This window comes from Delphinapterus leucas, chromosome 4 (assembly GCF_059928025.1).
Source record: "Delphinapterus leucas isolate spDelLeu-1000000601 "Yukka" chromosome 4, BTC_Dleu_Yukka2, whole genome shotgun sequence".
Classification (NCBI taxonomy): domain Eukaryota; kingdom Metazoa; phylum Chordata; class Mammalia; order Artiodactyla; family Monodontidae; genus Delphinapterus; species Delphinapterus leucas.
The window spans coordinates 18,689,346-18,716,864 of NC_143132.1; the positions used below are offsets into that span (position 1 = coordinate 18,689,346).

The 27,519-nt window shown below is 38.7% G+C and overlaps 1 protein-coding gene across 6 annotated transcripts in view; it reads left to right on the forward strand.

Moving 5' to 3' along the window:
- Nucleotides 1-717: 717 nt before the first annotated feature.
- The window catches only part of APP (amyloid beta precursor protein), a 277,800-nt gene continuing 250,998 nt past the window's right edge, over nucleotides 718-27,519 (forward strand). For 3 of the 6 annotated variants that reach the window (XM_089910360.1, XM_022573753.3, XM_089910362.1), the window contains exon 1: nucleotides 719-928. In XM_089910360.1, the coding sequence (XP_089766486.1) occupies nucleotides 872-928 (57 nt within the window). In that variant the 5' untranslated portion in view covers nucleotides 719-871. Of the gene's footprint in view, nucleotides 929-27,519 lie in introns of all 6 variants that reach the window. The other 3 variants (XM_022573575.3, XM_022573665.3, XM_089910361.1) reach the window with 2 other exon arrangements.

Here is a 27,519-nt window from a genome sequence, read left to right on the forward strand (position 1 = left end):
GACCGTCCCCTTCTCAAAACAAACAAAAAATAAACCAAAAAAAGTTTTTTTTTTTTTAAAAAAAAACCTTCTTTCAAGGAGAAGTAAATAGGTCACTGCTTCTTCTCCAGGTCCGGCGCCTTTCTCCTTCGGTTCGGTCTAAAGATAGAAATTCCAGGTTACTCGTGGTTGCTTTTGACGGGAAAAAAATGAGGCTTTTGCTCCCTTTACAAGCAAAGAAATCCTATTTCCTTTAAGCTTGTCTTGTTCACATTCTCTTCCAGAAACGCCTCCCCCACCTCTTCAAACCGAGACAAAAAGCGAAATGCGGATAAAAACGCACCCCAGCAGCAGCCCTTTATACGATACCCCCGAGAGGCCTGCGGGGTCGGATGAGTCAAGCTCACGGGTAACGGCGCGGAGCGCTCTCGACTTTTCTGCATCCCAGACGTCCTAGGACTCACCTTTCCCTGATCCTCCGCCGTCCCTCTCCCGGCCCCAGACTCTCCCTCCTACTGCTCGCGGGGTTCAGGTGGCAGGCGGCCGGGGAGGCGCTCGGGGAACCGGCGGAGCCGGGGTCGCCGCACCTGTGGGCGCCGGGGGCGCGGGCCCCTCCCGGCCGAGCGGGCGCAGCTCCCCGGCGGCTCCGCTAGGGGTCTCTCTCGGGTGCCGAGCGGGCTGGGCCGGATCAGCTGACTCGCCGGGCTCCGAGCCCCGCCGCCGCGCTGCTGCTCCGTCAGTTTCCTCGGCAGCGGTAGGAGAGAGCACCCTGAGCAGCGCGAGCGCGGGGCCACAGGACACGGCGGCGGCGGCGGCGGCGACACCGGCAGAGCAAGGGCTCGGCGGATCCCACTCGCACAGCAGCGCAGTCGGTGCCCCGCGCAGGGTCGCGATGCTGCCCGGTTTGGCACTGGTCCTGCTGGCCGCCTGGACTGCTCGGGCGCTGGAGGTGGGTGCCGCGCCTCGGAATGGGGTGGGTGGGGGAGGAGGGGACCCGCTCCCTCTGAGTCTTTAATCCAGAGAAGCCGGGGGCAGTCGAGGGGACCCCTCTCCTCTCCGCGCCCAACACCCCCGCTTGCGGGCGCCCTGCGCATCCCCGCCTCCGGCCCAGCCCTGCCCTGGGGACGCGCGCTCCGGCCAGCGGAGAGGGAGCGGGCGAGGCGTCGGGCCCCTGGGTAGGCGCCAGTCGGGGGCGAGAAGAGGAGGAGGCTGTCCTGAGCTCGGACCCTGACTCAGTCCCTGACTCGGGGGCCGGGGGGAGGCGAGACACGTCCAGATGAGAGATAGGGGGAGGCAGCACGTGGGGAAAACCGAAAACGCAGCGTCCCTGGATTCTGTCCCCGGCACTTAATCGCTGCCCTTCCCTTTCTCTCGGGCCCTGGCGAGGAGGAGTCGGGAGAGCTCGGGAAGCTGGGCACCCTCCACCCCCCGCTTCCCTTTGCCTTTTCCGCCCCGGTTCACCTTCTCTTCGCATCCCCACCACCCCTTCCCGGCCCGACCTCCTTCCTCCTCCTTCCTCTTCGCGGCAGCTCGGGGCTGCCGCCCGAGTGCGACCCCAACATGCAGGGTCGCACAACACCCTCCGCAGGCAAACTTTGTACATTTCTGCGTCTCCCTTTTGTGTTAAGTTGAGAGAGATGGGAGGGGTCGGACACCCGCAGCCACCTCTCACCTTCTCCAAACCAGGACATTGTGGGCGTTCGCTCGCACCCTCCGATTCTCCTGGTGAGGGCGAAGGTCCCTGGGAACAAAAGCCGCGACACCCCGCCCTCGCCGGCCCGGGGCGCGGTGGGCTGAGCCGCGCTGGTCTGTGCGCCACCGAGGCTGCCGCCTGACTCTCTTCCCCGTGCTGCGCGTCTGTCCCGGAGGGGGCTCTGGCGGTGCCTCGGGGCCCCTCTACTTCCCCCCCCCTCCACTTCCCATCACCTCCGCGGCTTGCTGATTCTGTGCTCGGTTGTGAAGTCCTTGAGGAGAAATACGCGGAGAGTGGGGTGTGCGTCTGGAAAGGGCAGTGGCTGGTGGTGGGGAGGCACGAGCACTCCCCTCCTGTGCATCAAAGGAGGCGTTTGTTTGATGAAGGCGCGGCCTCTTCCCTGGCAGCGCTGGGCACTCTGGTTTAGCTTCCCTGGGGACGCGGCCTGCTGTGGAGGGTCCTTAGGGTCTTTTTTTTAGGGTGCAGATGAAAGGGTTGAATTGAGTGAAGATTAAGACGGAGAAGATGGCGCCTCTGCAGTGCAGCAAAGAAAATCTGTGGAGGCTGCAGCCTGGTGAAATCCACCCACCGCTAGGTGTATAGCAAGTCTTCCCCATTGATCCAACTCTCGAACATTCAGCTAACGCCTGTGCAAAATGACTATTTTCCTTTTTATCTGAAGATGCTTAGAAGTTGTTTGCTTGGCAGCTGGGGCAGAAAAGGTTGTATTTCGCATCCTTTGGGTTCCCATTCTGTATTTTACTATTGGTAACCTCCCTTCCCCGGATGTTTGTTTGTTTCTCCTCTTCCCCTACCTCATGGTGATTTTCCAAGAAAGCAATTTCTGGACAAATGTTTTCCTGTAATTCCACTGAGACTATACTGAGTGTCACACCGTTAACAGCTTTTTAGTCCCTAATTTACAAGGTCATTGAACTTTTTCCTCTTCTGTCTTTTTCCTACAAGTGGCTCAGGAATCACCTCAGGACTAGTTAAGGCAGATTGTTTTAAGAGTTGAAGAATTTGGTTTTCTATTTTAAAAATGCATTTAATTAAGGGAGCTGGGATTTTTCCAATACTTAAATTTACTCCAGTGATTATTTCAGTTTTCCTGATTGTCTTATTACACATTAAAAGACACATATTAAGTAATTAACAGCATATCATATCCTTTATAGTTGAAGCTTTTGCCAAAAAGTAAATATTTAACTCTTTTGAGCAATATTTTTCTCTGTGTAAAAGTATGCAGCGTGTAGGCAAATATGATTCAGATTTCTTTTTTAGCCTGTTTGACTGCATTTTTTTGCTCTTCCTCCCATCCTTTTGGACATTTTCACTGGTTACTGTCACTTCCTTCAAAGGGTGGAGGTGAGATTCACAGTTTGCATTTTGCAAAGCGTTAATGGAAAAGTAGGCAATTCATTCTGATGAGGTTTGAGGGGGATTTATGCAGCTAAATCTCTGTCCACTGAAAAGATGTAATTATGAGTTGACTATCTTTTGTAGGGCTTAGAAAATAGGTCTGCTGCAGATGGCTCAAAAAAAGAAATGAATAAGGGCAATGACAATGGGGCCTCAGCTTCTGGGGGAAGCATCATTACCTGAATTGATGATTTTCCCTAGTACAGTGACAGTATGAGTTAAAAAGGCCCTGACATTTATTTATTTAAACTTGATTCCTCTTGAGTTTTGTTTTCCTATATTGTGGGATTTAACCTAATCCAAGTATCTGCTTTCATAGTGGTGCTGATTCACAGATAATATATACCTACTCACACTGGCCAGAACTAACCTAATGGTAGATGCCTGAGCACAGAATAGTGAAGCTCAGATTTGATGGTGAGGTATAAGGAATCACTGTTTCTGCCTGATCTGTGGAAAGCCATGACATGGGCAGGGCACCCAAGCGGCTCTTTTGTCACCCTAACCAGCAGAGGCATGTGATGGGTACTTGGGAGGCCATTAGTACTGCAGAGAAGTACTCCAGAGAGAATAATGATCCCTGGTTCTGGTTGGGGAAATCAAGAGGAACATATAACTAAATAAATCACAAGGTTAAATTAGAAATGCCCGATTGAAAAAAAAAAAAGAAATAATGTGACCCATTGAATATTGGTTTGAAGAAAAACGGAGAGGTCAGAAACAGACTCACAGATGTAGAGAATACCAAGGGAGAAGGGGGTGTGGGGAGGTTGCATTGGGAGTTTGGGATTAGCAGATGCAAACTGTAATATTATATATAGAATGGATAAACAACAAGGCCCTACTGTGTAGCACAGGGAACTATATTCAGTATCCTGTAATGAACCATAATGGAACAGGAAAAAAAGAGAAAAACATAGAGGTTATCCTTGTGGAAAAGGCTTTCTCCTTGTTGCTAGAGGACCTCTATTTGTGTTACTTTTCATGGCATACTAGAGATTTCTATACAGATATTTGTATGAAGATGAAAGTTGTCAGTCATTCTAGAAATAAACAGCTATTATGTGCCTTTCGTGTGGCCACTAAACTACCACTGAGTGTGGTAAAATTCAGTAGAAATGTACCTTCTCTTTCTGCACGTTTGATCTAGGTGGGGATATGTATTACCTTAAGAGACTTACGAAGCATCTTCGATTAATATACTTCTCTAATTTCTGCCTAGTTATATCACTTACAAATGCAAAGATAAGCCTTATACTGTACTTTAAAAATAAAGCTCCAGGAAGTAAGGTTTAGATTGACTTGCATACCCCTTATTTCCCCTCACCCTCCTTCTCCTGTTCCCAGGAAGTTTGCAGAGTAAATAAGACGGGCACATGATTATGAAAGAAAACAGAAAGTGTTAAGTACCAAGAGGAAAGTGCAGATTAAGTGGCATACTGAGTAAAATATTAACAGTATAAACATCTATATATAAGGAATAAAGGAACAGTGGGATGAGATAATCCTGGAGAATTTCTTGGTGGTTCCTTTCCAGCCAGATTTGTATCTCAGGTTGGGAGAAGGGAGATTAAGTCTTTGCTTTTACATACTTCTCTCCATCTTTCCCCTCCTAGACACACACATGCGCGCGCACACACACACACACACACACACACACACACACACACACACACCTACACCCCTGAGGGTGTGGGTGGAGCCAGTGTGGGATTTGATTTTCTTAGTTTCTCATCTATTCATTTGGGACCTTTTTAATTGATTCTCCTTTTGGACCAAGCTCTCTCTTGTAGTCCTGAAGCTAGCCTGGTGAACAAAACCATCATTTGCTTCAGGAAGCTTCCAGTCTAGTGGGGACCATACACAGACCATACACAAATCATTATAAGTGTGTGCTCATGAACTGTGACAGATGCTGAGACAGAAAGCAAAGGTGCAGGGTACACTCTGGAGAGGAGTAGGGAATTCCAAATAAGGAGGTGAAGGACTGAAGGTGAGGGGCTGAAAGCAGGGTCTCAGAGCTCTGAGGCGGCATCTTCATTAGCACCTTGACTGAGGGAATGAGTACATGATGAAAAAAGTGATTCACTGGGCAGCAATGAGGAGGCTGGGGAAAATAAAATGTTTAGCTTGTTGTAGATTTTTCTGGTAGTTTTCTACCTCTTCATCTTCTACTTGACTATGAAATGGTTTCCTTTTTATAGTAGGACCTCACTTACATATGTACGGAGTGAGAATTGACACTAGCACCATCTTCTGCAAATCCTTGGGGATGCTGTCACCCTGTGTGTCACAGCCCATATCCAGATACACCCTCGTGAGTGGCTGGAGGAAGATGGAGGGTGGCAGGCAGAGGACGCCAAAGTGAAGGAATGAGCAGACCCCCTGAATGAGTAACAAGTTTAAGCCAGAAAATGTCTATTTCTTAGTTTTCCTTGTAGTTGTTAGTAAAAGGAAAGCAAATAGCACCTGAACCCTCAAACTGAATTTTGAAATGAAAACCAGAGGAAGGGGAAGATGTTATGTAACTGTTTTTTCAGTTTAATGTGGATAGTTTAAGAAATAACTGTTTCAGTGAGGACACTAGTGTTTTTCTTTGAAAAAAAAAATCTGGTGAATTTTTCTCTTCAGATTAATGGTTAATAGATATGCTTTCCTGGTACCTTTTTAGAAGTAGAAATGCACCAAAAACTAGATTGGAATGGACTGCTCTAGGAATAACGTAAGTCATTGAAAAAAAAGAAAAGAAAAAGCCTGGACGTGTTCACGAGCTAATAGATATATGAAAAAGGGATGCTGAATAGATTAGTTAGCTGACTATTCAGAGTGGGATACAGAAGACTCAGTTTCACATATGAAATCTTAGCTGAGATGGGGAGCTCAGAGGCCATTTTACTTATTTCGTGTGGCTACATCTGGAAGAAACATAAAATACAGATTTAGCTTGAGCGTTGCTAGGATTGTAGTATTTTATGAAAGAAGGTAGTGGTTGAAATGGGGAAAATGAAAGGCTTTTGAAAGCCAGCTCTATGGAAAACAGTGGAACTGTTCCTACATTTACAGCCTTGATTCCGACCAACGTGATGTCAGGCCAGCAACCAAGTCATGGAGTTTCTCATGTGTTCTGGGAAGGCAGCATTTCCCATTGATCAAAATATTGACTGTGGGTAGCTCATGCCTCAGTTTCTTCCCTTGTAAAATGGGGATAATAATGTTTATGGTTGTTGAAGATTGAGTAAATATATATATGTAAAATTCTTGGAACAGTAAATGAGTAAATATATGTGTAACATGATGGCACCTTATAAGCACTACCTGTTAGTTACAATTACTGTTTATGATGATGATGTAAAACAGATACATTTAATCTCATAATTGTTGAAAGTTAAAAAAAAAAAACTACATGATGTTTCATGACTTATTGACTAATGCACTTACCGACCAGTTAAGACTGTTACAGGAATTTGGCAGCTTGTTTCTGAGAAGAATGAATTAATCTGATTTAAATTGTAAAAAAGACATTGCAGATAAAATTTTTATCACAAATAACATTTTTAAAGTATATATTATAAAATTTCATGTATTAAACATTCATATGTATTTTATATTTCAGTTGGCTTTTTTAAAAAGCATTAAAACAATACATGCTAATAGAAAAACTTGAACAATATAGAGAAATATGTAAAAAGCATGAGCAGTTGCTACACAAGTGAGGAAGACCTATTTTAAATGTGTTTACCCTGGCAGCTTGCTAGACATGTCTAAAATTGAGCAAGTTTATATTCTGGCTCGATTATTAACTCAGCTATTAGTTGATTATCAGCTGTGTGCAAAGAGCTGTGAATAAGCTTGGTTTAGCTCTCAACAAAACCTTTTCTAGAAAAGTGAATAAACAGGTTTGGCCAATCTAGGCAGAAATGGAAGATTTCAAATGCCAACAAAAGAATTTTGATGCTACCTAGAATAGAAGCTTGAAATAATCTTCATCAGAGGACCAGGAAACCAAAAAGCTGACTGCTTGAGAAGGTAACGCTTCTGTAAGAAATCAGTTTTCAAAATAAAATGAATTATTTTACTAGCTAGATGATGATAAATTCTGTGGTGGTCTACTCTAAAACTTTATAGTGATCTACTGCTTGATTAAAAGCATAGTTTTTTAAGTCAGCATATTTTGCTCATTATAAAATAAAAGGTTTCTAATCTCAGTTTCAAAATAAGGCTGAAGATATTTGAGAATGCCCCAAATTGGTGATACTGTGGTTAAGGTATTATTAACACATTGAAGGATCAATAAGCAAAATCCCAAGGAATCTATATGTTTTTGTTTTTTTTTTAAATCACACCAGTTCCTGTATTTCTTTATCACTGTCCTGCTCAATCAAAAAAAGTGAGTTCAAGTCAGAGGATGCAATTATTGTAGCCATGTTTGAAGTAAACATGCTGCTCAGAATGGATACAGTGAGGAATGCAGGTACCACAACCACTTATGTAGGGTGAATGAGCAGGGGCAAGGAATAAGCAAGATGAACATTTCAGAAAAGGGAAAAGAACAATAACCCTGTTTTGTAGATGAACAAATTCTAGAATTCTTAAGGTCTTATTAGTGATGGACCCCAATATTTGTATCTTCTAATTTCCAGATGGTCTCTCTCTTTATTTTTTCTTCCCAAGTTGCGATGATTTTTAGTTGAGAAGTTTGAGCAAGAAAAAAAAAATTTGGTGATTTATTTTGTTGATGTGCAATAGTTCTTTGCTTGAGTCTCTTTCATAGAGAATCTAATAATTTGTCCTATGCTCTCATTTTGCTTCCACAGAAACCCACATTCTATCTTACTAAAGAATGTTTAAGGCATCCTAGGTGATTGGGACTGATAAATTACTTTTCAGCCTTAAAGGATGCTTATGAGAATAAGAGATCTGCTCTATCAAAAAGAGTCATTTGTATTAAGTGAAGAAATGCATTGTTACTCTTGTTGCTTTGTTAAATTTCAAAGCTTTAATGACTGATATATTTTGACCCGGTGGAGACATTTTACAGGAATAAAGATGAGAGGTTTAATCCTACACTTGAGATACATTTGTCTACTTTAGACCTGACGTCTTACCCCCAAGTGACCACAAACTCATTTGTTGTTTCTCCTGTCTGCATATGCTGGATTACAATAAAACTAACAAGGCAACATAGTTTTTATTTTTAGTCAAAAATGAAGAAAATAGTATTGTCTATTAAGGCTTGGTTAGTCCAAAAAAAGGACTTTTTATGTTTGCTCTAACTAATGGATGGCTTTTCAAAAGCATAATTATTGTTTTTATAAATAACACAACTCAGTTATTTTGTAATGGAATTAATAGGCACACATGATAAAGATAGATAAGTGCTGTTTTGTAACCATATTTATTGATTTTTTTCATCTTTCGAAGAAAAGAGGCCTTATCCACTTTGAAGATTGAGCCTTTAAAACTGATGCAAACTTTTTGAAATCTTTGCTTAACTCTTCAGAGACTAACATAAAAACATATAAAAAGTTATATTTGAGAGAAAATATTCCCCATGCTGATGCTCTTAATTACTTTTTTTTTTTTTTAAAACAAATAGTTTTGTCATTGCGGTGTATTGGTTTGAAGATACAAATGGTGAGTTTTTAAGAAACTCCCATAGAAACTTGCAAACATGCAGAGTGATCATTCCAAGAATAATTTATTCAGATACTTATATATTAGATGAATGAGCAATTTAAAATTAAAATCAAATGTCTATAGAGAAGTTACTAGCATATTTTCATATACAGAAACTTAGATTTTTATAGGTACACCCGGAAAGGAAAATTCACTCCTTCATTAAACCAATATTTTTGAGGTCCCTCCCCTCATGGGGAGTTTACAATATAATGAGGGGTAGACAGAACAAATAGCAAGTAATAGGGGACTTGGAAAAAATTAAGGTGGTAAGGATATCATAAGCAAATGCTAGGTGGAAATCTGCTGTGAGTGTGATATTTTATGTGGTGTTATCAGGAAAATTCTCTGACCTGGTCACTACCCAAATGTAAACTTAGATATCTGGAGGAGAGAACTATTTATTCACTGTGATGTAAAACAATAACCAGAGACAGAGATCTACTTTGGTGGTTAGATATTAAAAACAAAAATGGTGGGGAAGGAACTCAGGAAGGTGTAGGAGGCTGAAGAAAGCCGATTTCCTACAAACAAGAAACGGGGGAAAGGATTTTTACCTGAGAGGGTCCTGCTCAGTTTCAAATCCAGCTCACCCCATTATTTCAGAATCCCTATCCACATGCGTGGCGTGTCCTCCACATATGTATTTGTAGAACAGAACAATTTCCTAGGTGGTGAGAGTACCAGCTTCTTCCTTGTGCTTTTCTGTATTTTCCAAGTTGCCTAGAGAACTCTTGAACTGCTGCTATGACAAATCAACATGTAAAAATTTAAGTGGGAAGGGTGAAGTTATTCCTGCCTCAGAAGCATAGGAAAGTCAAGTAAGCAGAGGCAGAAAGCCCCAGGAGGGCAAAGAGTAGGTGTGGCCAGACTTCAGTCCGTTCAAAATTTGCGAATCTGAATGGTCCCTGTGTATAAAGGAGTTCCAGAGGCACACTGCCCCCTCTCTTTGCCCAAAGATAGAAGGTCCACACAGAGTTCCTGAATCCTGGAGATTTCTCCAAATGAAAAAGCTTCCTGGGACTTCCCTGGTGGCGCAGTGGTTAGGAATCTGCCTGCCAGTGCAGGAGACACGGGTTCGAGCCCTGGTCCGGGAATATCCCACATGCCGTGTAGCAACTAAGCCCATGTGCCACAACTACTGAAGCCCGCATGCCTAGAGGGCCGTGCTCCACAGCAAGAGAAGCCACCACAATGAGAAGCCGGCGCACCGAAACGAAGAGTAGTCCCCGCTCCCTGCAACTAGAGGAAAGCCTGCGCGTAGTAACGAAGACCCAGTGCTGCCAAAAATAAATTAAAAAAAAAAAAGAAAAAAGAATCCTCCTGCCAATGCAGGGGACACAAGTTCGAACCCTGGTCTGGGAAGATCCCACATGCCGCGGAGCAACTAAGCCTGTGCGCCACAACTACTGAGCCTGTGCTCTAGAGTCCACAAGCCGCAACTACTGAGCCTGCATGCCACAGCTACTGAAGCCTGTGTGCCTAGAGCCTGTGCTCTGCAACAAGAGAAGCCACCGCGATGAGAAGCCTGCTCACCTCGACGAAGGTAGCCCCCGCTCGCCACAACTAGAGAAAGCCCATGCGCAACAAGGAAGACCCAATGCAGCCAAAAATAAATAAATAAATAAATTTAGTTTAAAAAAGTTTATTTTATATTGGAGTATAGTTGATTTACAGTATTGTGTTAGTTTCAGGTATACAGCAAAGTGATTCAGTTATACATACATTTATTCTTTTTTAGATTCTTTTCCCATATAGGTTATTACAGAGTATTAAATAGAGATCCCTGTGCTGTACAGTAGGTCCTTGTTGATTATTTTATGTTATTAGTGTGTATATGTTAATCCCAACCTTCTCATTTATCCCTCCCCCAACCCCAAAATTGGGATTTTTAATATCACCATTTAAGAGAAGGGCAAAATGAGGTTTGGCATAGGGGGAAATCATCTATGTAGTGATTGACGTCATGTCTTAATTGTGATAAGATCTCATTAATTGGGAAACTACCATTATATCATTATAGTGATAAGTAATACTATTGTTGTTTATTATTGTTTTCATAGTAATGTGTTACCATTATTATCACTATTTTTGTTAGTACCTATAAGAATTACCACTATTACTTATAAATATTGCTGTGATAGTAATAAGCATTACTATTGGTAACATAATAAGCATTACTATTATAGTAATTAGTATTACTATAAATATTACTGTAAGTATTACTATTATCACTATTAGTAGTGCTTAAAATGACTATATTATTACTTACAATAAGTATTGCTATTTTTCTTGTAATAAGTGTTACTGTTATTATCACTTGCTTTTTTATTATTTAGAATAATAAATACTATTATTATTTGAAAAAAAATGGTGGAGCAGAGAAGGGACTGTTGACTGTGATCACAAACTGTTTCCTATAATTTGTTTCATAACTCACTACAGTGCCTTACATCTAGTATTTACGAAATATTTGACAAATGCTTTAAAATCAGGACTCTAGGAATTTTATACTGTAATGATAATTATGTTTGATTTTTGACAGTTGAATTAACTTCTCTTATGTTTATGAAAATTGTAAATGACACCTAACTATGTGTACAGAAAAAAATTAAGCCTTTTAAATAAGATTTATTTTTTTCAGCCTTTTCTAAAACATTTTATTGTGAAAAGGTTATATAAATGCTGTCAACAACTTCATTTGCAACTCTTTATTTCAGACATTCAGTTGACCTAGCAGAAAAATGCCTTGTTCGTGAAATATTTCATCAATCCTCTGATTGATTGGGACATTTTCAATAGAGAATGCCTAGAAATAATTTTCTTTGAATAAGATAGTAGAATTTAGAAAGCAAACATTGTGTATTGGAATGAAATTGAGTGGCCATCAAAATGAAAATTTCATTATCATTGTCTCTTCAGTTTTCTGCTTTTTTGCCATTTTACAGCTAATATTTACTTTTTACTTTAATGTGAACCAGGATCAAAATGGCCCTTTAAGAAAAAAATTGAAATTCTGTTACTTCTCTTCTCTAAAGGAATTGTACTTCTCAAGTTCAAGGTCTTGAAGCCAATGCCACTATATACTATTAACTTGACAGGCATTGAAAATCTAATTGAGGTCATTATGATTAGCCTTGTGTCTTGTCAGTGTTTTCTCAGGCTTGTTTTTAACGTTTTGTGTCAAGTGTTAAATCCTCTTACACCACAGCATCCAGAAAATTTCAATCCAATAAAAGTAAACTAAATTTGAAAATCCTATAGTTGTTTTGTGCGGGGCAGGTTCTTGGCTAACTGATAGGACGATGGAACAGGAAGGCAGCTTGTGTACTTCTGTTGATTTGAGGAATTGTGAAAGGCTCCAGTTTCAAGAATACATTTGTGACAAAACTGCAATTTTGGAATCACTGCATACTTGTTTAGTGAATTATGAGAGGAGGGAATTCTCTGAGCATGACCATGTGATTGAATGGCTCAAACAGTAGAAGCAAAGGCTGCTGGGTAGAGAGCTATCTTAAGATAGTGCAAGTACCGGGAACTTGGGACTGAGTAATTAATCAACGTGGCCATTTGAGACATCCAGGACAAAGATGATGAACAGGGAGGATATACTTAAATAAACAAGATAGGAAGCAGACCCACCCAGTTCCCAAGCAATTCCTTTCCTTGTCTGTATTTGCCATTTAAATATTTCACTTCACTTTCATGAGCCTGGACTCAAAGGTTAAATTTGTATCTTTGTGAGTTTTCTGGGTGGTGCTGTAAGGACACAGATGGGAAGTATTGAGTTTGTTGGGAATATTTCTTGTGTGTGTGTTCTTAGTTGCATTATTGACTTCATAAATAGCCAGTAAAAAGAAAAACATTTTAGCTTAAGTATTGGGTTTTTTTCCTGGAAAAAAAAATCGGTTAAAATATCATTCTCAGCGTTTATTGCCACTGTTAAATTACTTATGCTTTTTAAAAAAATCTGACACGTAACCTCATTGTTGGTTTGCTCATTCATCTCAGAAATGTAACATGTGAAACTCAAACCCAAGCCTGTCGATTGATTCTTCTGTTAGCAGATGAGGGGAAAGTTTAATGCAGGATGTTTAATTGGATACTTGGATTATGTGTTCACCTGTTTTGTCTCTATTCCAAATTTTCTCAGGGCGTTAGTGGTTGGCGCCTGTGTTACTGACACTCCCTTGGATTTTTGATTTTCATTATTCCTAATTTTTTTTTATCTCACTGCATTTTTCTCCTATTTTTGAATTTTTAAAAACATCATTCATTTTTTCGGACATGTGCTGGATGCCTTCTGTATTTCAGGGTGACAGGAGCCCTAGAATCTTCGTGGGGCTATGTATAAACAGAGAAGTGATTCAGTCTGTTCCTTGAAGGATTCACAGCCTGACAGGGGAAGAAAGAGATGCAGAAATAATTAAGTACAGTGTGCCAAAGGTCACAATGGAAGAAGGTACAAAGTCTTCATAGAAAAGACTGGCAGCATTTGAACTGGGTTTCAAGCATGAGTGGAGGTTAATTGGATCATGGTAGGGCTTTCCAGACAGAAGTGGCAGCAAGTGTGTAGAGGTTAAAAAGAGGAAGCCATGTGAATATGGGTGAGGGAGATGGTGTGAGGACAGTAGGAGATTAAGAGCTTTGGATGCCTTGATGAGTTTGAACTTCATTTTCTCAGCAATGGGGTCCTTTTAGATGTTTCTAAAATGGGAGTAGCCATTGATGACTGTGGTTCAATTAGGTTTAGGAGCCTTTGCAGAAGTCCTTGTAAATGTCTGCTTCATCTTGCTAGCCAGATGGTAGCACCTAGCTGCAAGGGAGGCTGGTACATGTGGTCTATTAGCTGGGAGTATTGCCACCAGGAATACATTCCAGGTTCTCTTACTGATAAAGCAGAGGTAGGGTATTGGGTGATAACTGGCATTCTAGGATGTAGAGGAAATACAATACAAAGGAATATAGACAAAAATGGGTAGATTAATAAACAAACCAAAGGAAAGGTTCTCTCTGAGCAATTAGATTAGGTTTTGGGGATTTGCCCACTTCTCCTTATCTGCTCGCTAACCACATAAGAAGCACATCTTTGGAGTGATGGAGGAGGAGATGGGGAATGCTGTTTTATTTTTATGGCAGGAACACCCCAAAACTAAGCCTTTACTGTGGCAGATTGAACCCAAGGTGGTTTAAACTTGGGGTCCTGGAAATCCTTTCAATCAGAGTGATGGAAACAGGTGTAATTCCAGTGGCTCTGTGGATAATAATGGCAGTATCAGTTTACTCTCCGCACTGGTAGACTATCTTTCATTTGATCTAGACGCTTCCCTAAAGCACCCTTGTTGTTGTGCTTGTTGTTTGAAAGGAATAGCAGATAAAACAAGCTTTGAGGTTTTTAGAGAAGAGGATGATACTGGGAATCTTTTTTGAGCTAGATTTCCCTACCATGTTCAACTTCTTTTCCATTGCTACACACCCTTTCAGATCTGCTTATGTGCACCTGTGTTATTAAAACAGAATTGAAAAATCTGTGGAAAAGAGGAAAATAAACCTTAATATATTAGTAAATTATTAGTAAATAAATCAGTAAAATTAATAAATAAATCAGTAAAAACGAGGCTGCCATTTTAAAACTCATCTTAACTACTTATCTATTTTCTTATTCATTTCAGCTATTCTAGATGTGGACAAATGGAGATATTTACCAAAAGTATGTGATGAGATAAAGATGAAGGAGAAAAACTTAGAATCTTGAGCAGGCTTGATATAATTATCCACGTTAGGGCATAATTGAGTTTTTATAGTAGGCATTTTACTAGCACCTCAAGATTTATTTAAAATGTGTCCCAATAGTTTGACATATTGTACATGTTTCTGTCTTAAGGAAATGTCTAAAATATCATGGTTCCTCAAAAACTACTCTTGGTTTTATTTTCTACATTATTTCTTTTTGAACCCTTGGTTCTCTTTAAGAGTAATCAAAAGCATAGTTCAAGTTTGATCGTCTTAAATCTTGGCATTTCTTTTCTTTTGAAGTGTCTAGCAAGGAAAATATTTTATCTTATCATTTAAAGAGACTGCCTTCAGAAAAACAATTGACAGTGTGTAGTGTCTGAAATAGTTGTTGATTAATCATGAGAATCAGAAAGAGGAGCCGATATCTGTGTGAACATAGATTTCTCTCACATTATCCTGGTCAAATTTTAAATTATACCCTTTTTTTCCCCCTAAAAAGAGTGGGTGGTAAATTATATCATGGAAGTTTGAATATTTGTTTTAAATATATTAGCTAGAATTTGAAAATATAAGAAAATCTTGTTATTTAATTCCTGCATAGTTTTCTAATGGTCATATAGATTATATAGAAAATTTATTTTAAACTTTATTTATTATTATTTAAAAATTCCTCAAAGGGCATATTTTATTCTGAATTCTGTTCTGCTTTCATATATCTGAAAACATTTGACTTAATTACTGACTATGGTTTAAGCCCAGTCTGAAATGGTTGTGCCTTTAGTTGGCTTTGGATTTCAGGGTTAGGGACTGTTGCTTGCTTTAAATAATTGGTAGTTGATTTTGCAGGCAATTATCAATCGATGGATTCCTTTGTTTAAGATTTCCTAATTGAAAAAGTTGGCCGTCCAAGAAAATGTTCTGAGAAGAATATTTATTCTCGACTTACCTGAATCTTATATTTTATTGGCTTTGTTCATAGCCTGTTGTATTTCTAAGTAAACAAGCTCTCTAGAAACGATCTCTGCTTCCTTGATGATTTAAAATACATTAACTTAAAAATAATAATAAAATAAAATACATTAAATTAATTGATACAGATTGTAAGAATTAGTGGAAAAGTTTCTAGTTAGATATCAATAAAATGTGCTCCATCCATGCAAGTTTATTTTAGTTGTTCCTATTAAATTCGAATGTGAGTTTTAAAACAAGAAGATTGTGGTCATCTTTGTGAAGGAAACTCAGTTATTACTTTAAATATATATTCAATTCAAGGAAACGGAAAACAGTTGTGCCTGTGTGAAGGCGCATCCATTTAGGATTATGCTTCAATCCTGTAATACAATCCTACAGTTGATAATTAAGATTTAGCCTTAGAGTAAATGAAGTGATATTGATTCTTTTTAGGCCCAGTGTTATTTGCTATTGATTCACTGTTGGTGAGCAGAACAAGAGAACAAAAGCAAGGCTTTAAAACAGCCATTTATAAGTATTGTGTGGAAATGATAAGCTCCAAGTCCCAATAGTGAAGAGCCAGGGAATGGCAATGTTCCACTCAGATGCTCTCCTGATGTCATTTCATCTTAGAATTCCTCTGGCCCTCACTTAACGCCTAGGCCCAACTCCCAAACAATGCAGTTCAATACAAGTATAATAGGACCACAAGTATAATTTAAAATTTTCTAGTAGCCAGGTAAAAGAGAAAAGAAACTGGCAAAACTAGTATGTGTTAGTGCACCCAATAAACGTAAAATATCATTTCAATTTATGGTCAGTATAAAAATTAGTAATGAAATATATTACATTTTTTTTAGTCAGTATAAAAATTATTAATGAAATATATTACATTTTTTTTATGTCCTCAAAATTTTACCCATAGAGCATATTTTAATTCAGACCAGCCACATTTCATGTAGTCAATAGCTACATGTGGCTACCATACTGGACAGTGCAGCTATAGAAGGGCCATCTCAACTCACTACTGTCTAGGAAAAGAATCAGTTTTTGGAGCAGGTAGTATCCGAAAGACCTCCTGTCTCTGCCTCTTCATCTTACAGATGAAGAAATTTGGATCTGGAGATGGCTGAGTTGCCCAATATCACTTGACTATTAAGGGTCAAAGCCCTATCCTTGTCCTCTGGCTTCTAATCTTTCTTCATCACCCTGCTTCTTCCTTCTTTTCTATGTTGCAGAGTCCACTTAAATGTGTACTAATGTTAGGTGGTTGCTATCAGTTAAACATTGAGTTTTAAGAAAGTCTGGCTCACCTGAGATAGGCATGGCCTGATCCAGACAAAACTCTCTTTTGAGGCAGGGTAAGTAAAATTACCAGGGATATCTAGAATCTCTTAGGGGAATAGTAATGTGAGATGATGCTGGGTCCAGTGATCAATTTTGTCTTTTTTTGATGTGGGCACTGTTGGAGTAGGAGTTGGGTGGACCCTTTGGGACTCATAGTATGTAACTCTGAACACTGGTTGAAATGTCAACTGCCCAGTGAAAGGAAAGGAGATCAACAAGGCATTATGTACTGTGCACAATGTGTTGTGTGTATGAGGTCTCTTCCTGGAAACACTGGGTTAAGCTTTCTTTTTCTTTTTTCTTCCATTTTTTGGAAGGCTGCCCACGTGTGTGCCCATAGTTCTTACCCAGTTATACTTAAAGTGTGATATTTTTTGACAACTTAAGCCCAGTGCACTCCTGGCATGTAAAGTAGTTATTTTCCAAATGCAAGCAAATGTGGAAAACTTACCACACAGCACTGTGGGTTGGCGAAGGCAGGAGGTTGATGTACTCCTGGGATCATTGCTGTAAAGTATTTGTTTTATGGTATGAGAAAGCACAGAGTGAACTTTTAAAGTTGAAGGTTGTTTTAAAATATTTATCAGCCTGGATGTTGTAGATTTTATGAGTGCTTTGAAGAGAGTTTAAATTTATTCAGTGACTTAGGTTTAGTGATTTTAAATTTAGTGTTAAACTTGACAATTATTCTATTTGAATCTTAGGACTTCTCAACTGCGGCTAGACTTTACCCACAAGGTGCAATTGATCTTTAAGTTAAGCACGCACTGCGTTTTCTTCGTATTCTGGGGTGAAAACAATTGCGTTTTTGCAAATGCTGATATATGAGACAATGCTTAGAGTATTCAGGGCTTGCAGGAATGAGTTAAAACTACAGGGATATCTGTATCTCCTTTGGCAGTTGACTATTATTAAACTTAAAAAAACTGTCTTTAAGCCTAAAAAAATTCAGATTTTTTAGCCATTTTCCATATATTTTTCATAGTACACATAACCAAGAGGAACAGAAGTTAGAGCTTTAAACTGTTTGGGGGTGTCATAGTTTTTAAAACTATGTATAAGAGTTTTTGAGTTAGAAAAGTATTACGACTTCATTGTAGGTAACTTAGAGAAAATATAAAAACATGCATGACCCTACCACCCACAAATGTGTTTTATTTCATTTTTTAAAGCATTTTTGAGATCATGCTGTAGATTCCATTTTATCCAATCCTGCATTTTATTCCTTAACATTAAATCTCATGCCATTCTCAGTCGTTCGTAAGTATAATGTCTAACGGATGTATGAATCTGTGTAGGGCAACAGGAGCTCTGTAATAGTGGACATGTGCTTTTTGTATTTGGCATTTCCAACCCGAGGTTAGGATAAAAGTAGTGATGTAGGGAGGGACCCTGTGCCAAATACTTGTTAATATTTTAAGTAGTTATTGAATGATCTAAATTGCTGCTCTCAAGCAGTGTTCAACACAGCGGTCCGTCAGCTATAACATAGTACTCAAAGAAAAATAGATGAACAGAAACTAGAGATTAACGAAGCTGAAGAAATAAAGAAAACCTGACCTAGTAATTCAGACAAGCAGTTCTCTTATTCAATAGTTCCATGATCACTTTTGTAGGAAGAAGTTTGACTGTAAGAAGTTATTAGACCTGACAGACAAATATAGTCAGGGATCGAATGTAGACATCAGTGAAATTGTGATTTCAGTTTCTAGAGCCACTCACTGGGAGTGTTAATCAGGTAACGTGACTACACAGATGTAAATAAAGCATCCTCCTTCCATTTCCCTGCTGTTTTAAGTTTCTCCTGATTTTATGTGGTTAAAAAATTAGTCAGAAACATTTACTCCATGAAGTTCCCCAAAGTAAGAATCTTCAGCCACAAAAAATAAGTAGATTTGTCTTTAAATTGAACAATGTGTGATGAAGCGTCACTTCCGTAGAACCCTGTGTAGGGTTGTGGAACCCATTCAGCCAGACTCATATTAATCTTTGATTATTAACTGCTATTCACATGGACATTTAACCAGTTATATCTTATCATATTTCATATCATAGGTTTTTGGAGCAAGGACTATGTTGTTTACTTTTACTTATTTTAAATAAATAGAACACAGTAAATATACAGTGAATAAATGCCACCCCTAGAAGCCCAAACCTCTTTTTCTTTGTCACGTCTCCACAATTAACTGCTCTCTCTTAAAATGTATATAATCTCTCAGACCGAATCTCTTCTTTAGGGATGTCACTTCTTTATGTGAACCTCTTCTTACCCTCCCTGCCCTACAACCCATGTAAAAATGTTAACATCATATAAAATTTGTATGCTTTTTCTCTGTTGATCTGTCTTTTGTCAGTTTAATTTGAATTGAACCGGGACCCAAACCTAAGAGGGTAGAGGAAAGAAACTGTTTTTCCTCTCCTACAAGTATTCAAGCTAGAGGGAATGGTAAATGCGAAGGCTGTGAGGAGTCTGAGGAAGTATGTGAGCTGTTACGTGAATTATGTGTACATAATTTATCAATGATGGTTCACACTGATGAATCATTTATGGAAACTAATGTTCAGCGTCTTCTGTACTGAATTTACTCAGTCTTGGAGAAGAATGTATGTTTCAATCAAGAGGGATTTATGGAAGACATTCTGTGTTCTAAACATTCAAGAAAGCTCTTAAGAGTGTGTAATAATTCATCTTTGCCTCTATTTAAAAAGTTAAAATGGGAAGAAATACTGTTTTACAGTTATTTCGGGTTTTTTGTTTTAGTTTTTGTTTGTAACATGCATTAGAAATTCGGCAATCATGTCATGTTGGTGTGATTTATTAGTTCTGGAATAAATAGCTCTATTTCTGGCATATGTAAGTATAGGTGCTGCCTTGGCTTTTGCAGTAATAAACAGGTATCTAGCTCTTTCTATGATCTGGGCAGTGTTGGAAGTGCTTCTCATGTATTCAGCAGCTGCCTGTGAAGGAGCTACTGTTAAGTTATCCCCATTCCATGCATCAAGCCCATGAAGCATCAGCAGGGAAGGAGCTGGAAACTGGACCGCGTTCAAGCTCTCTATCTTCACTGTCTGTATTCTTAACCACTTATCTCTTCTGCCTCTGGCAAAATGGAGTAGTGGCTGGAGTTCAGCGGGTATTTCCTCTTGAACTAGGCATTTAGCTCCTTGCGGAAGCAGACCAGGGTGACAGTGGCTGCTTGTTTAGCAATAAGACTAATCTGTTCCACCTTCAGTTCCTGGCGGCTCCCCCTTCCCTCCAGCCTCACCTGCGCGAAATTCCAAGCACCAATGTCTCTACATGGCGCCCCCTCACCTTCTACAATGCCCTCTCCCCTTCCCATTCCATCCCAATCCCTTTCCTTCCCTTTCTCTCAACCCCAAATAAGATTGTTCAGAGTGTAGACGTTGGCGTCATTCAGACCTTGGATTTGAGTCACAACTCCTTCAATTAATTATAGAGTTATAACGAGCAGGAAAATGACTTAACTTCCCTAAACCTAAATTTCCACATCTACAAAGTATCTATAAATAAGTCGGTCAGGAGGAAAAGTCAATTTAGAATCAGGTACAAAGCATAGAGCCTGAACAGTAGCAGGCCCTGAGTGAATAATGGCCCTGGTTTTCATTTTAAGTCTCTTTGTAACGTCGCCTCTGATCCTTCACAACTATCCTCGATGTTCAAGTCAGCTCCATTTTACCCCGTGAAAATGCAGAGGCTGGGGAAGCGGCCCAGTGGCCCGTGACACTGCACTGTTTAGCTTCACATTTCAGTGCTATCAAATAGCTGGAAGGCTGTGGTATCTCACCATTTCACTGATAACATTTTCAACATCTGAAAACAGGAATGACCTATTTTATTTTTTTTAACATCTTTATTGGAGTATAATTGCTTTACAGTGGTGTTAGTTTCTGCTGTATAACAAAGTGAATCAGCTATATGTATATCTATATCCCCATATACCCTCCCTCTTGTGCCTCCCTCCCACCCTCCCTGTTCCACCCCTCTAGGTGGTCACAAAAAACCGAGCTGATCTCCCTGTGCTATGCGGCTGCTTCCCACTAGCTATCTGTTTTACATTTGGTAGTGTGTATATGTCCATGCCACTCTCTCACTTCGTCCCAGCTTACCCTTCCCCCTCCCCGTGTCCTCAAGTCTATTCTCTACAAGGAATGACCTATTTTAAATCCTGCGTAAACTTTGGTTAAGTTGTTCGAGTCCGAGATGTCTGTGAACCCCGAAGAAAAACCACTAGGAAAGGAATGTCAAGCATGTGCATCGCATCCGGGATGCCGCTGTCTTCTCCGCCCACTTTCCTGCCTCTCCCAGTCCTGCCCCTTGTTGGCATGTTCAGCAGTGACCCTACACAAGTGACAGTCTTGGCTGTTGGGACCAGCTGGAAGCAGCCACAAAATTCCTGGCTGCTCTCTTTCAAAGATCTCTGCTAACCCCTTTGAAAATAAAGAGATTGTCATGTATCAAAGGGGACTGGGAAGGAGATAATTGAGACATCTTTCTGATGGGACTTGTGGCTTCTAGCACCTGCAGAAGCTTTCTGAAATGGTGGTGCTCTTGCTTTAGGTAGTATCAACTTAAATCTCTGGGGACCTGCTCACATGTTGCTCATACTATGTATGAGGAATGTTCATTTCTCTTCACATTTGATCGGTGTACTTCTGTTCTCATGTCATGAAACATTCGATTCAGGAAAAAAATCACCATGTACCTTTGATGGTTCCAGGTGACTTAAATTTCATTAACTCACAAAGTATGAATTGAATGGAGCAGTCTGTTTTTGTTTTGGGGGAGTTTTATTTCAGAGTTTATTTCAGGGGGTTAATCTGGATTGGGGAGGGATTGAATTTTTCAAGACAATCCCAAGAGACTGCAGGGGTGTTTGATGTTTTGATTCTAGAAGGATATACATTCCCTCTTCTCCATTTCTTCCTTCTGACCTAGCAAGTGTAAGGCCCTATCAGGTGTTAGTCTGTGCGATCCTGTTACACTCACATCCTGTAGCTGCATCCAAGTGCTTTGAGGCTGACTTAACACAGATTAATTTAACAGTTGCTGTGTGAATGCAGATGCTCTCTGCTGCTTATTTCTAATAAGTTGATCAAGCCATATAAAAATATTTTTCCTCTTAAAGAAGTCCCATCTTCCTATTAAGCTGTAGAGCAATAAAGAAAAACTGAAACGCTTAGGACTAAAATTAGTGTATTATATTTAAAGCTCTTCTCCTCAGACTGATTATGACATGCTCCTCTATTGAATTTCTAGTCAGGTGCTTATTCATAAAAATGAGACCGATATAAATGGTAGTGTTCAAATGTTACACCAGTCTGTTTTTGCAGTTTGACCTTTCACAGTAGCTAAATAAATACATTTTGCACTGAGAAAAGAATTATTTAACATTCATGAGCTAGTGGTATGTCAAGTGAATTCAGAATCTGAATGCAACAGATGAGACCCCAGGTAAAAACATGAAAACATACTGATGTCAAAGAGGAAACCAAGCTACACTGTGTTAGAGAAGCAGTTCTAGAGGGAGAGATATTTATAAGCATAGTAGATACTTAGGAAAACTAACACAATTGTTATAAAAGTCATCTGGGAAAATCATTAAGTAAGAATAGACAAAAAAAACTCAGGAAATATGTCGATATAGAAGTTAAAATTGCATAGCATATGCAAAGACAAGCCTAAAGGACAAAATGGAAGTCTAGAAATAAACTTGTCTGTAGATTGGAAATGAATGCAAGATAAAAGTGGTTTTCTACGTCAGAGGGGGAAAAGATAGATTATCCAATAAATGGTGTTGTTGATATCTGTCCATAGAGATTATTTACAGTTTCTGTAACAAAAGGCAAATTTCTTTATTCTGTAAAGTGTTCTTATAAATCAAATAAAATTACTACATATGATCCAGACAAAACTATAATTCGAAAAGATACACACACACCTATGTTCATAGCAGCACTATTGACAATAGCCAAGACATGGAAACAACCTAAATGTCCATTGACAGATAAATGGATAAAGAAGATGTGGTATATATATATATATATATATCACACAATGGAATATTACTCAGCCATAAAAAAGAATGAAATCATGCCATTTGCAGCTACATGGATGGACCTAGAGATTATCATACTAAGTGAAGTAAGTCAGAAAGAGAAAGACAAATACCATAAGATATCACTTATATGCGGAATCTCAAATATGACACAAATGAACTTTATCTACAAAACAGAGACAGACTTGTGGACATAGAGAACAGACTTGTGGTCGCCAAGGGAGGGAGGGAGTGGGGAAGGGAAGGATTGGGAGTTTGGAATTAGCAGATGCAGACTATTATATATAGAATGAGTAAACAAGTAGGGCCTACTGTATAGTACACTGAGGTATATCCAATATCCCATAATAAAACATAATGAAAAGAATATTAAAAAATACTACATATGAAAATCATAAGAGAAAAATGAGAAAAGCACTTTAAAGAACTTTTATTATGAAAAAATTAAAATATGCAAAAGAGAATAGTGTGATGAATCCCCAGGTACCTGTCACCCAGCCTCAAATGATAACTTATTGCCAACTTTATTATCTGTTATCTTGTTTTACCTGTAAATACCTCCCCTCCTCATTCTCCTCTTCCTCGCTGGGTTATTTTGAAATAAATTCAGTCATATACTTTTATCCATACATACTTCTTTATGAACCTCTGAAAGAATTGAAAAGAAATCGACCCGAAAAAAGAAAGAAGCAAAGAATTTTAACAAGTAGTATTATTCAGGAAAAAAAAATAGACATAGCCAATAAACCTATAAAGATATGCTCAATCTCATTAGTAATCAAAGAAATGCAAATTAAAACAGTAAGATAAGGGTTTTTTTTAACCTTCTGATTGGCAGAAACTAAAGTCTTGCCAGAGTCAGCAACTATGTGAAGAAACACATTTTCTCCTACTGTCAATGCTACAAGAGCATTATCAAGAGCAATCATTCACAACTTTATGTGCATACCCCTTGATTTAGCGATTCTAGGAATTAGAACTATAGTATATAAGTGCCCACAGATGAGGATGTTGTTTGAGCATTATTTGTATCACTTAAACAAACCTGTTTTTTCACTGTGTTGCGCAAACCGGAATGTTATGCCATCATAAATGAAAAATAATGTTAAGTGAAAAGAGAAATTTTCAGAAAACAGGCATAATAAATTACATTAAGGAAAATTTTACATATAAAACAAAATTTCTGTGCATAAAATGTATCTGAAAGATTCAAGTAAATCTAACAAAATTTGCCTCTAGATGGTGAGACGGTGGAATGGAGGAGACAGTAGTACATATTTATTTATCATTGTTACCTTATGTAATATTTGGATCTTTTTAACCGTAAGCAGACACTTGAGAGGTGTCCCACCAAGATGTCTCACCACATCTTGGATGTATAACTCCTTGGTTCTGTCATTCCTGGTAGGTGATCAACTGGCTTCTAACAGTTGTCCCCAGAGACTTCCTTCCACAGACAAGCCATGCCATTCCATTTAAAACATCTCTAATTCTAGGAAGACATGTATTTTGATGTGATATCTAGAATCCTCCCAACTGTTCTTCTAAGGAACATTACTTTTATAAAGTTGAAAATAGCAAGTTTTATTGTATTATAAAACTAGGTCATTTCAGTGAATTTCATCTGTTTATTTTCACGGGTAACTGATTCTTATATCAAAACTTGCTTTTGAAAGTATTGGAAATAGAAATTATTACTTAAGGCTCATTTGCCCTACATTGAACATCAAGAAGTAACTTCTTCACTGCAAAGTTTCTAGTGTGGATGCTTATAATATTCCTTCTCAGCTTGATACTAATACTAGTGATGGAATTCTTATCAATTTAATGGAAATATTCTCTCCCCACTGAACTTAATTCTGAGATTTGTTATATTTTCTACATTTTAACCCAGAAAGTTATTGAAAAGACTTGACCATGATACAATATTTGTCTTTATCTTATTTTATACTTTCTTAACAAATGGGAATTATAACTGACTTTTAAATTTAAGGTTGAATATAGACCCTCTTAAGGTAATAATAAATGTTTTAATGACTGTGGGTATGGAGCAGTATAATAAAATGTACATTGTTTTAAGATAGAAAATATTTGTGCAGTATTATGCTGAATTAAAACTGTAAATTGAGGTTGTATCAGGGATAATGTAAACCAAATATGAAACATGGATAACTTCTTTGCAATTTACCAAGACGTTTGTAGTATAAAGACTCACTCACTAATTTTATATTCTTTACAGCTCTGTAAGAAAGGCAGGGCAAGTACTATCTCAAAATAAAATATGAACAAAATTAGGTTCAGTGAAACTGCATAATTTGCCCCAAATTGTGGTAGACAGTTGGGTTGAGGTTGGAACCCAGGCTCTTGAGACTTAATGTAGAAGTAACCTAACCAGGGCACCTCTCTATGACTCCTATGGTAAAGTCTGAAAGAACAATAACCAGTAACTTTTGATTTTCAAAACTTCATTATTTTTGAAGGCATCTCTGTTACTTATCCTTTTCTTTGGTTTATATATTAAACATTGAAGCATTTCTTTTTCCATCTTAAGGTTGATTTTTCCACTCATTTTATGGATCGAAACTATTATCAAAATCCATTCCCATTCCACACTGGTTATAAAAGTTGGAGGTTATAGCAAGTAAAGTAATACTGAATTTTTCTAAACCTGTCTTTGACCTTGAATAAAGATTTTAAAATTTCTTATAACATCAGTGATTTAAAAAAATCAACCTCTTTTAATAAAAATCTAGTATCGACTGTTTCACTTCAAGTTTTGCCTATTCCTGAAATACAGGTAGGATTTATTTTTGCTAATTTTCTTAAGTGATGTTGAGTAACATTATCTTAATTTTGAAACATCTAATAGGGAAACATTTAATAGGATTGAAATGGTTCTGTGGAAAAATGGGTATGAAGCTCGGTGAAAAAAGCACATGATATTCCCATCTTAGAAAAGTGTTAGTTACTGCGGTAAATCCGCAGCGATATTGTTGGCAAAGTTCATCAGGACGAGGCATCAGGCTAGGTATGTCTGGTGGAGCAATTTGAGTTTTCCTAGTTTCTCAACGTTCTTAGCTTGGTTGCCAAGGTATTTCACCTGTCCTGGATGGGTCTCTAGCTTTAAAACCCAATGGGTATTTACCAAGCCACTTATACCCACAAACATGTTACAGTGAAACTCCAGCATAATCACCTTAATGGTTACAAAAACTTCTTTTGCAATACCCCATCCTTGGGAACTAACATCTGGATTCTGGGTACCATTTCTTTTCCTTCATCTTGCAGCCTTGTCCATAGTTTACATAGTATGACTAGGCAACTCACGTGGGCTCCATACAGCCATGTAGATATGACCTAATGGGGTATACACAATTGGTTATCTCTGAGGTGTCGGCCATCTGTGCAGGTCAAGGGCCTTCCACAGGCCTTTCTGAATTCTTGAATGCTTTTTATTTGTGAATCTCTGTGATGTCTTAACTGTTATTTCTTTTGAAAACTCACCTTATACCTCTCTGTTTCTTTATCTGTAAAGTGGGAATAATTAGAAAAGTACCTAACTTCTAGCATTGTTGTGAGGATTAAAAGAAATAATATAGCCCGTAGGACATAGTATATGCTCAGTAAACATTTATTATTATTACTACTTTGTAAGCCAGCATTGATGATTGGCTTATAACATCTTCTATTTGCCAGACATTTTCAGTGGCTCTGCCAGTGTACACACCCATGTGTATAAGTGACAGCGTGTAACCTTCTTAACCCTCTGCCTTCAGCATCATTTCTTATCCCCAGAGTAAAAGAACTCAGCCATCGACGACCCTGTCTTGCAGTTCTATTTTTCAATAGAAAATTAAAAGCACTTTATCTTTCCTTTGGTTTTGTTGCTTTCTTTTCTCTTGTAATGTGACCATGCCTAAAATGCAGGCAAAAATCAGGAAACTGTAAAACACAGTCAGGCTATTCATATTAAATGTAAAACATTTAAGTCAAGGTAATTTGTGGCTTGTAAAAACTTCTAAGGCTCATGTAATGGACAAGTGATATGTAATTTTCTGAAAATTTTAATTAGACTCTTTGTGTTGGTATTTCCAAGTTCAGATTTACATGACATCATTAGCATCCCTATTTTTGCTTCTTAAGCAATTTGCATGCTCATTTAATTCCTACTCTGTTCCTGTGAGGTAGGTTCTGTTTTATCCCCAGATTTACAGATGAAGAACCCAAATCATAGCCTTTTGTCCACGATCACAGTTAGGTGTTAGAATTTAAGCCTATGCAGTCTGATTTCAAATTCCCTATTTTTTCTTCTCTAGAAAGTCTATAAATGAATTGTTTTCTTAGACTTGTGATAAAGCTAGAAAGAAACTTGAGAATCTGTAGCGCAACCACACCCCATAATGTTTGCAATATTTGTTGCCATTTTTTCAATAGATAAGTTGAGTTTAAGGGAAAGCCTGTGAATTGACACCAGCACAAAAACCTGGTGAGAAGGTCATGAAGGCTACTACTTTTCTTAAATCAGAATTTTTAAAGGTGTTAATTCATGTATCTTCTGCCTAATAGGTTTCCTATGTTGATTGATTTATACCATCCTCATTTTTACACAGGTGCAGTAGACTTTGAATTTGTTGAAAT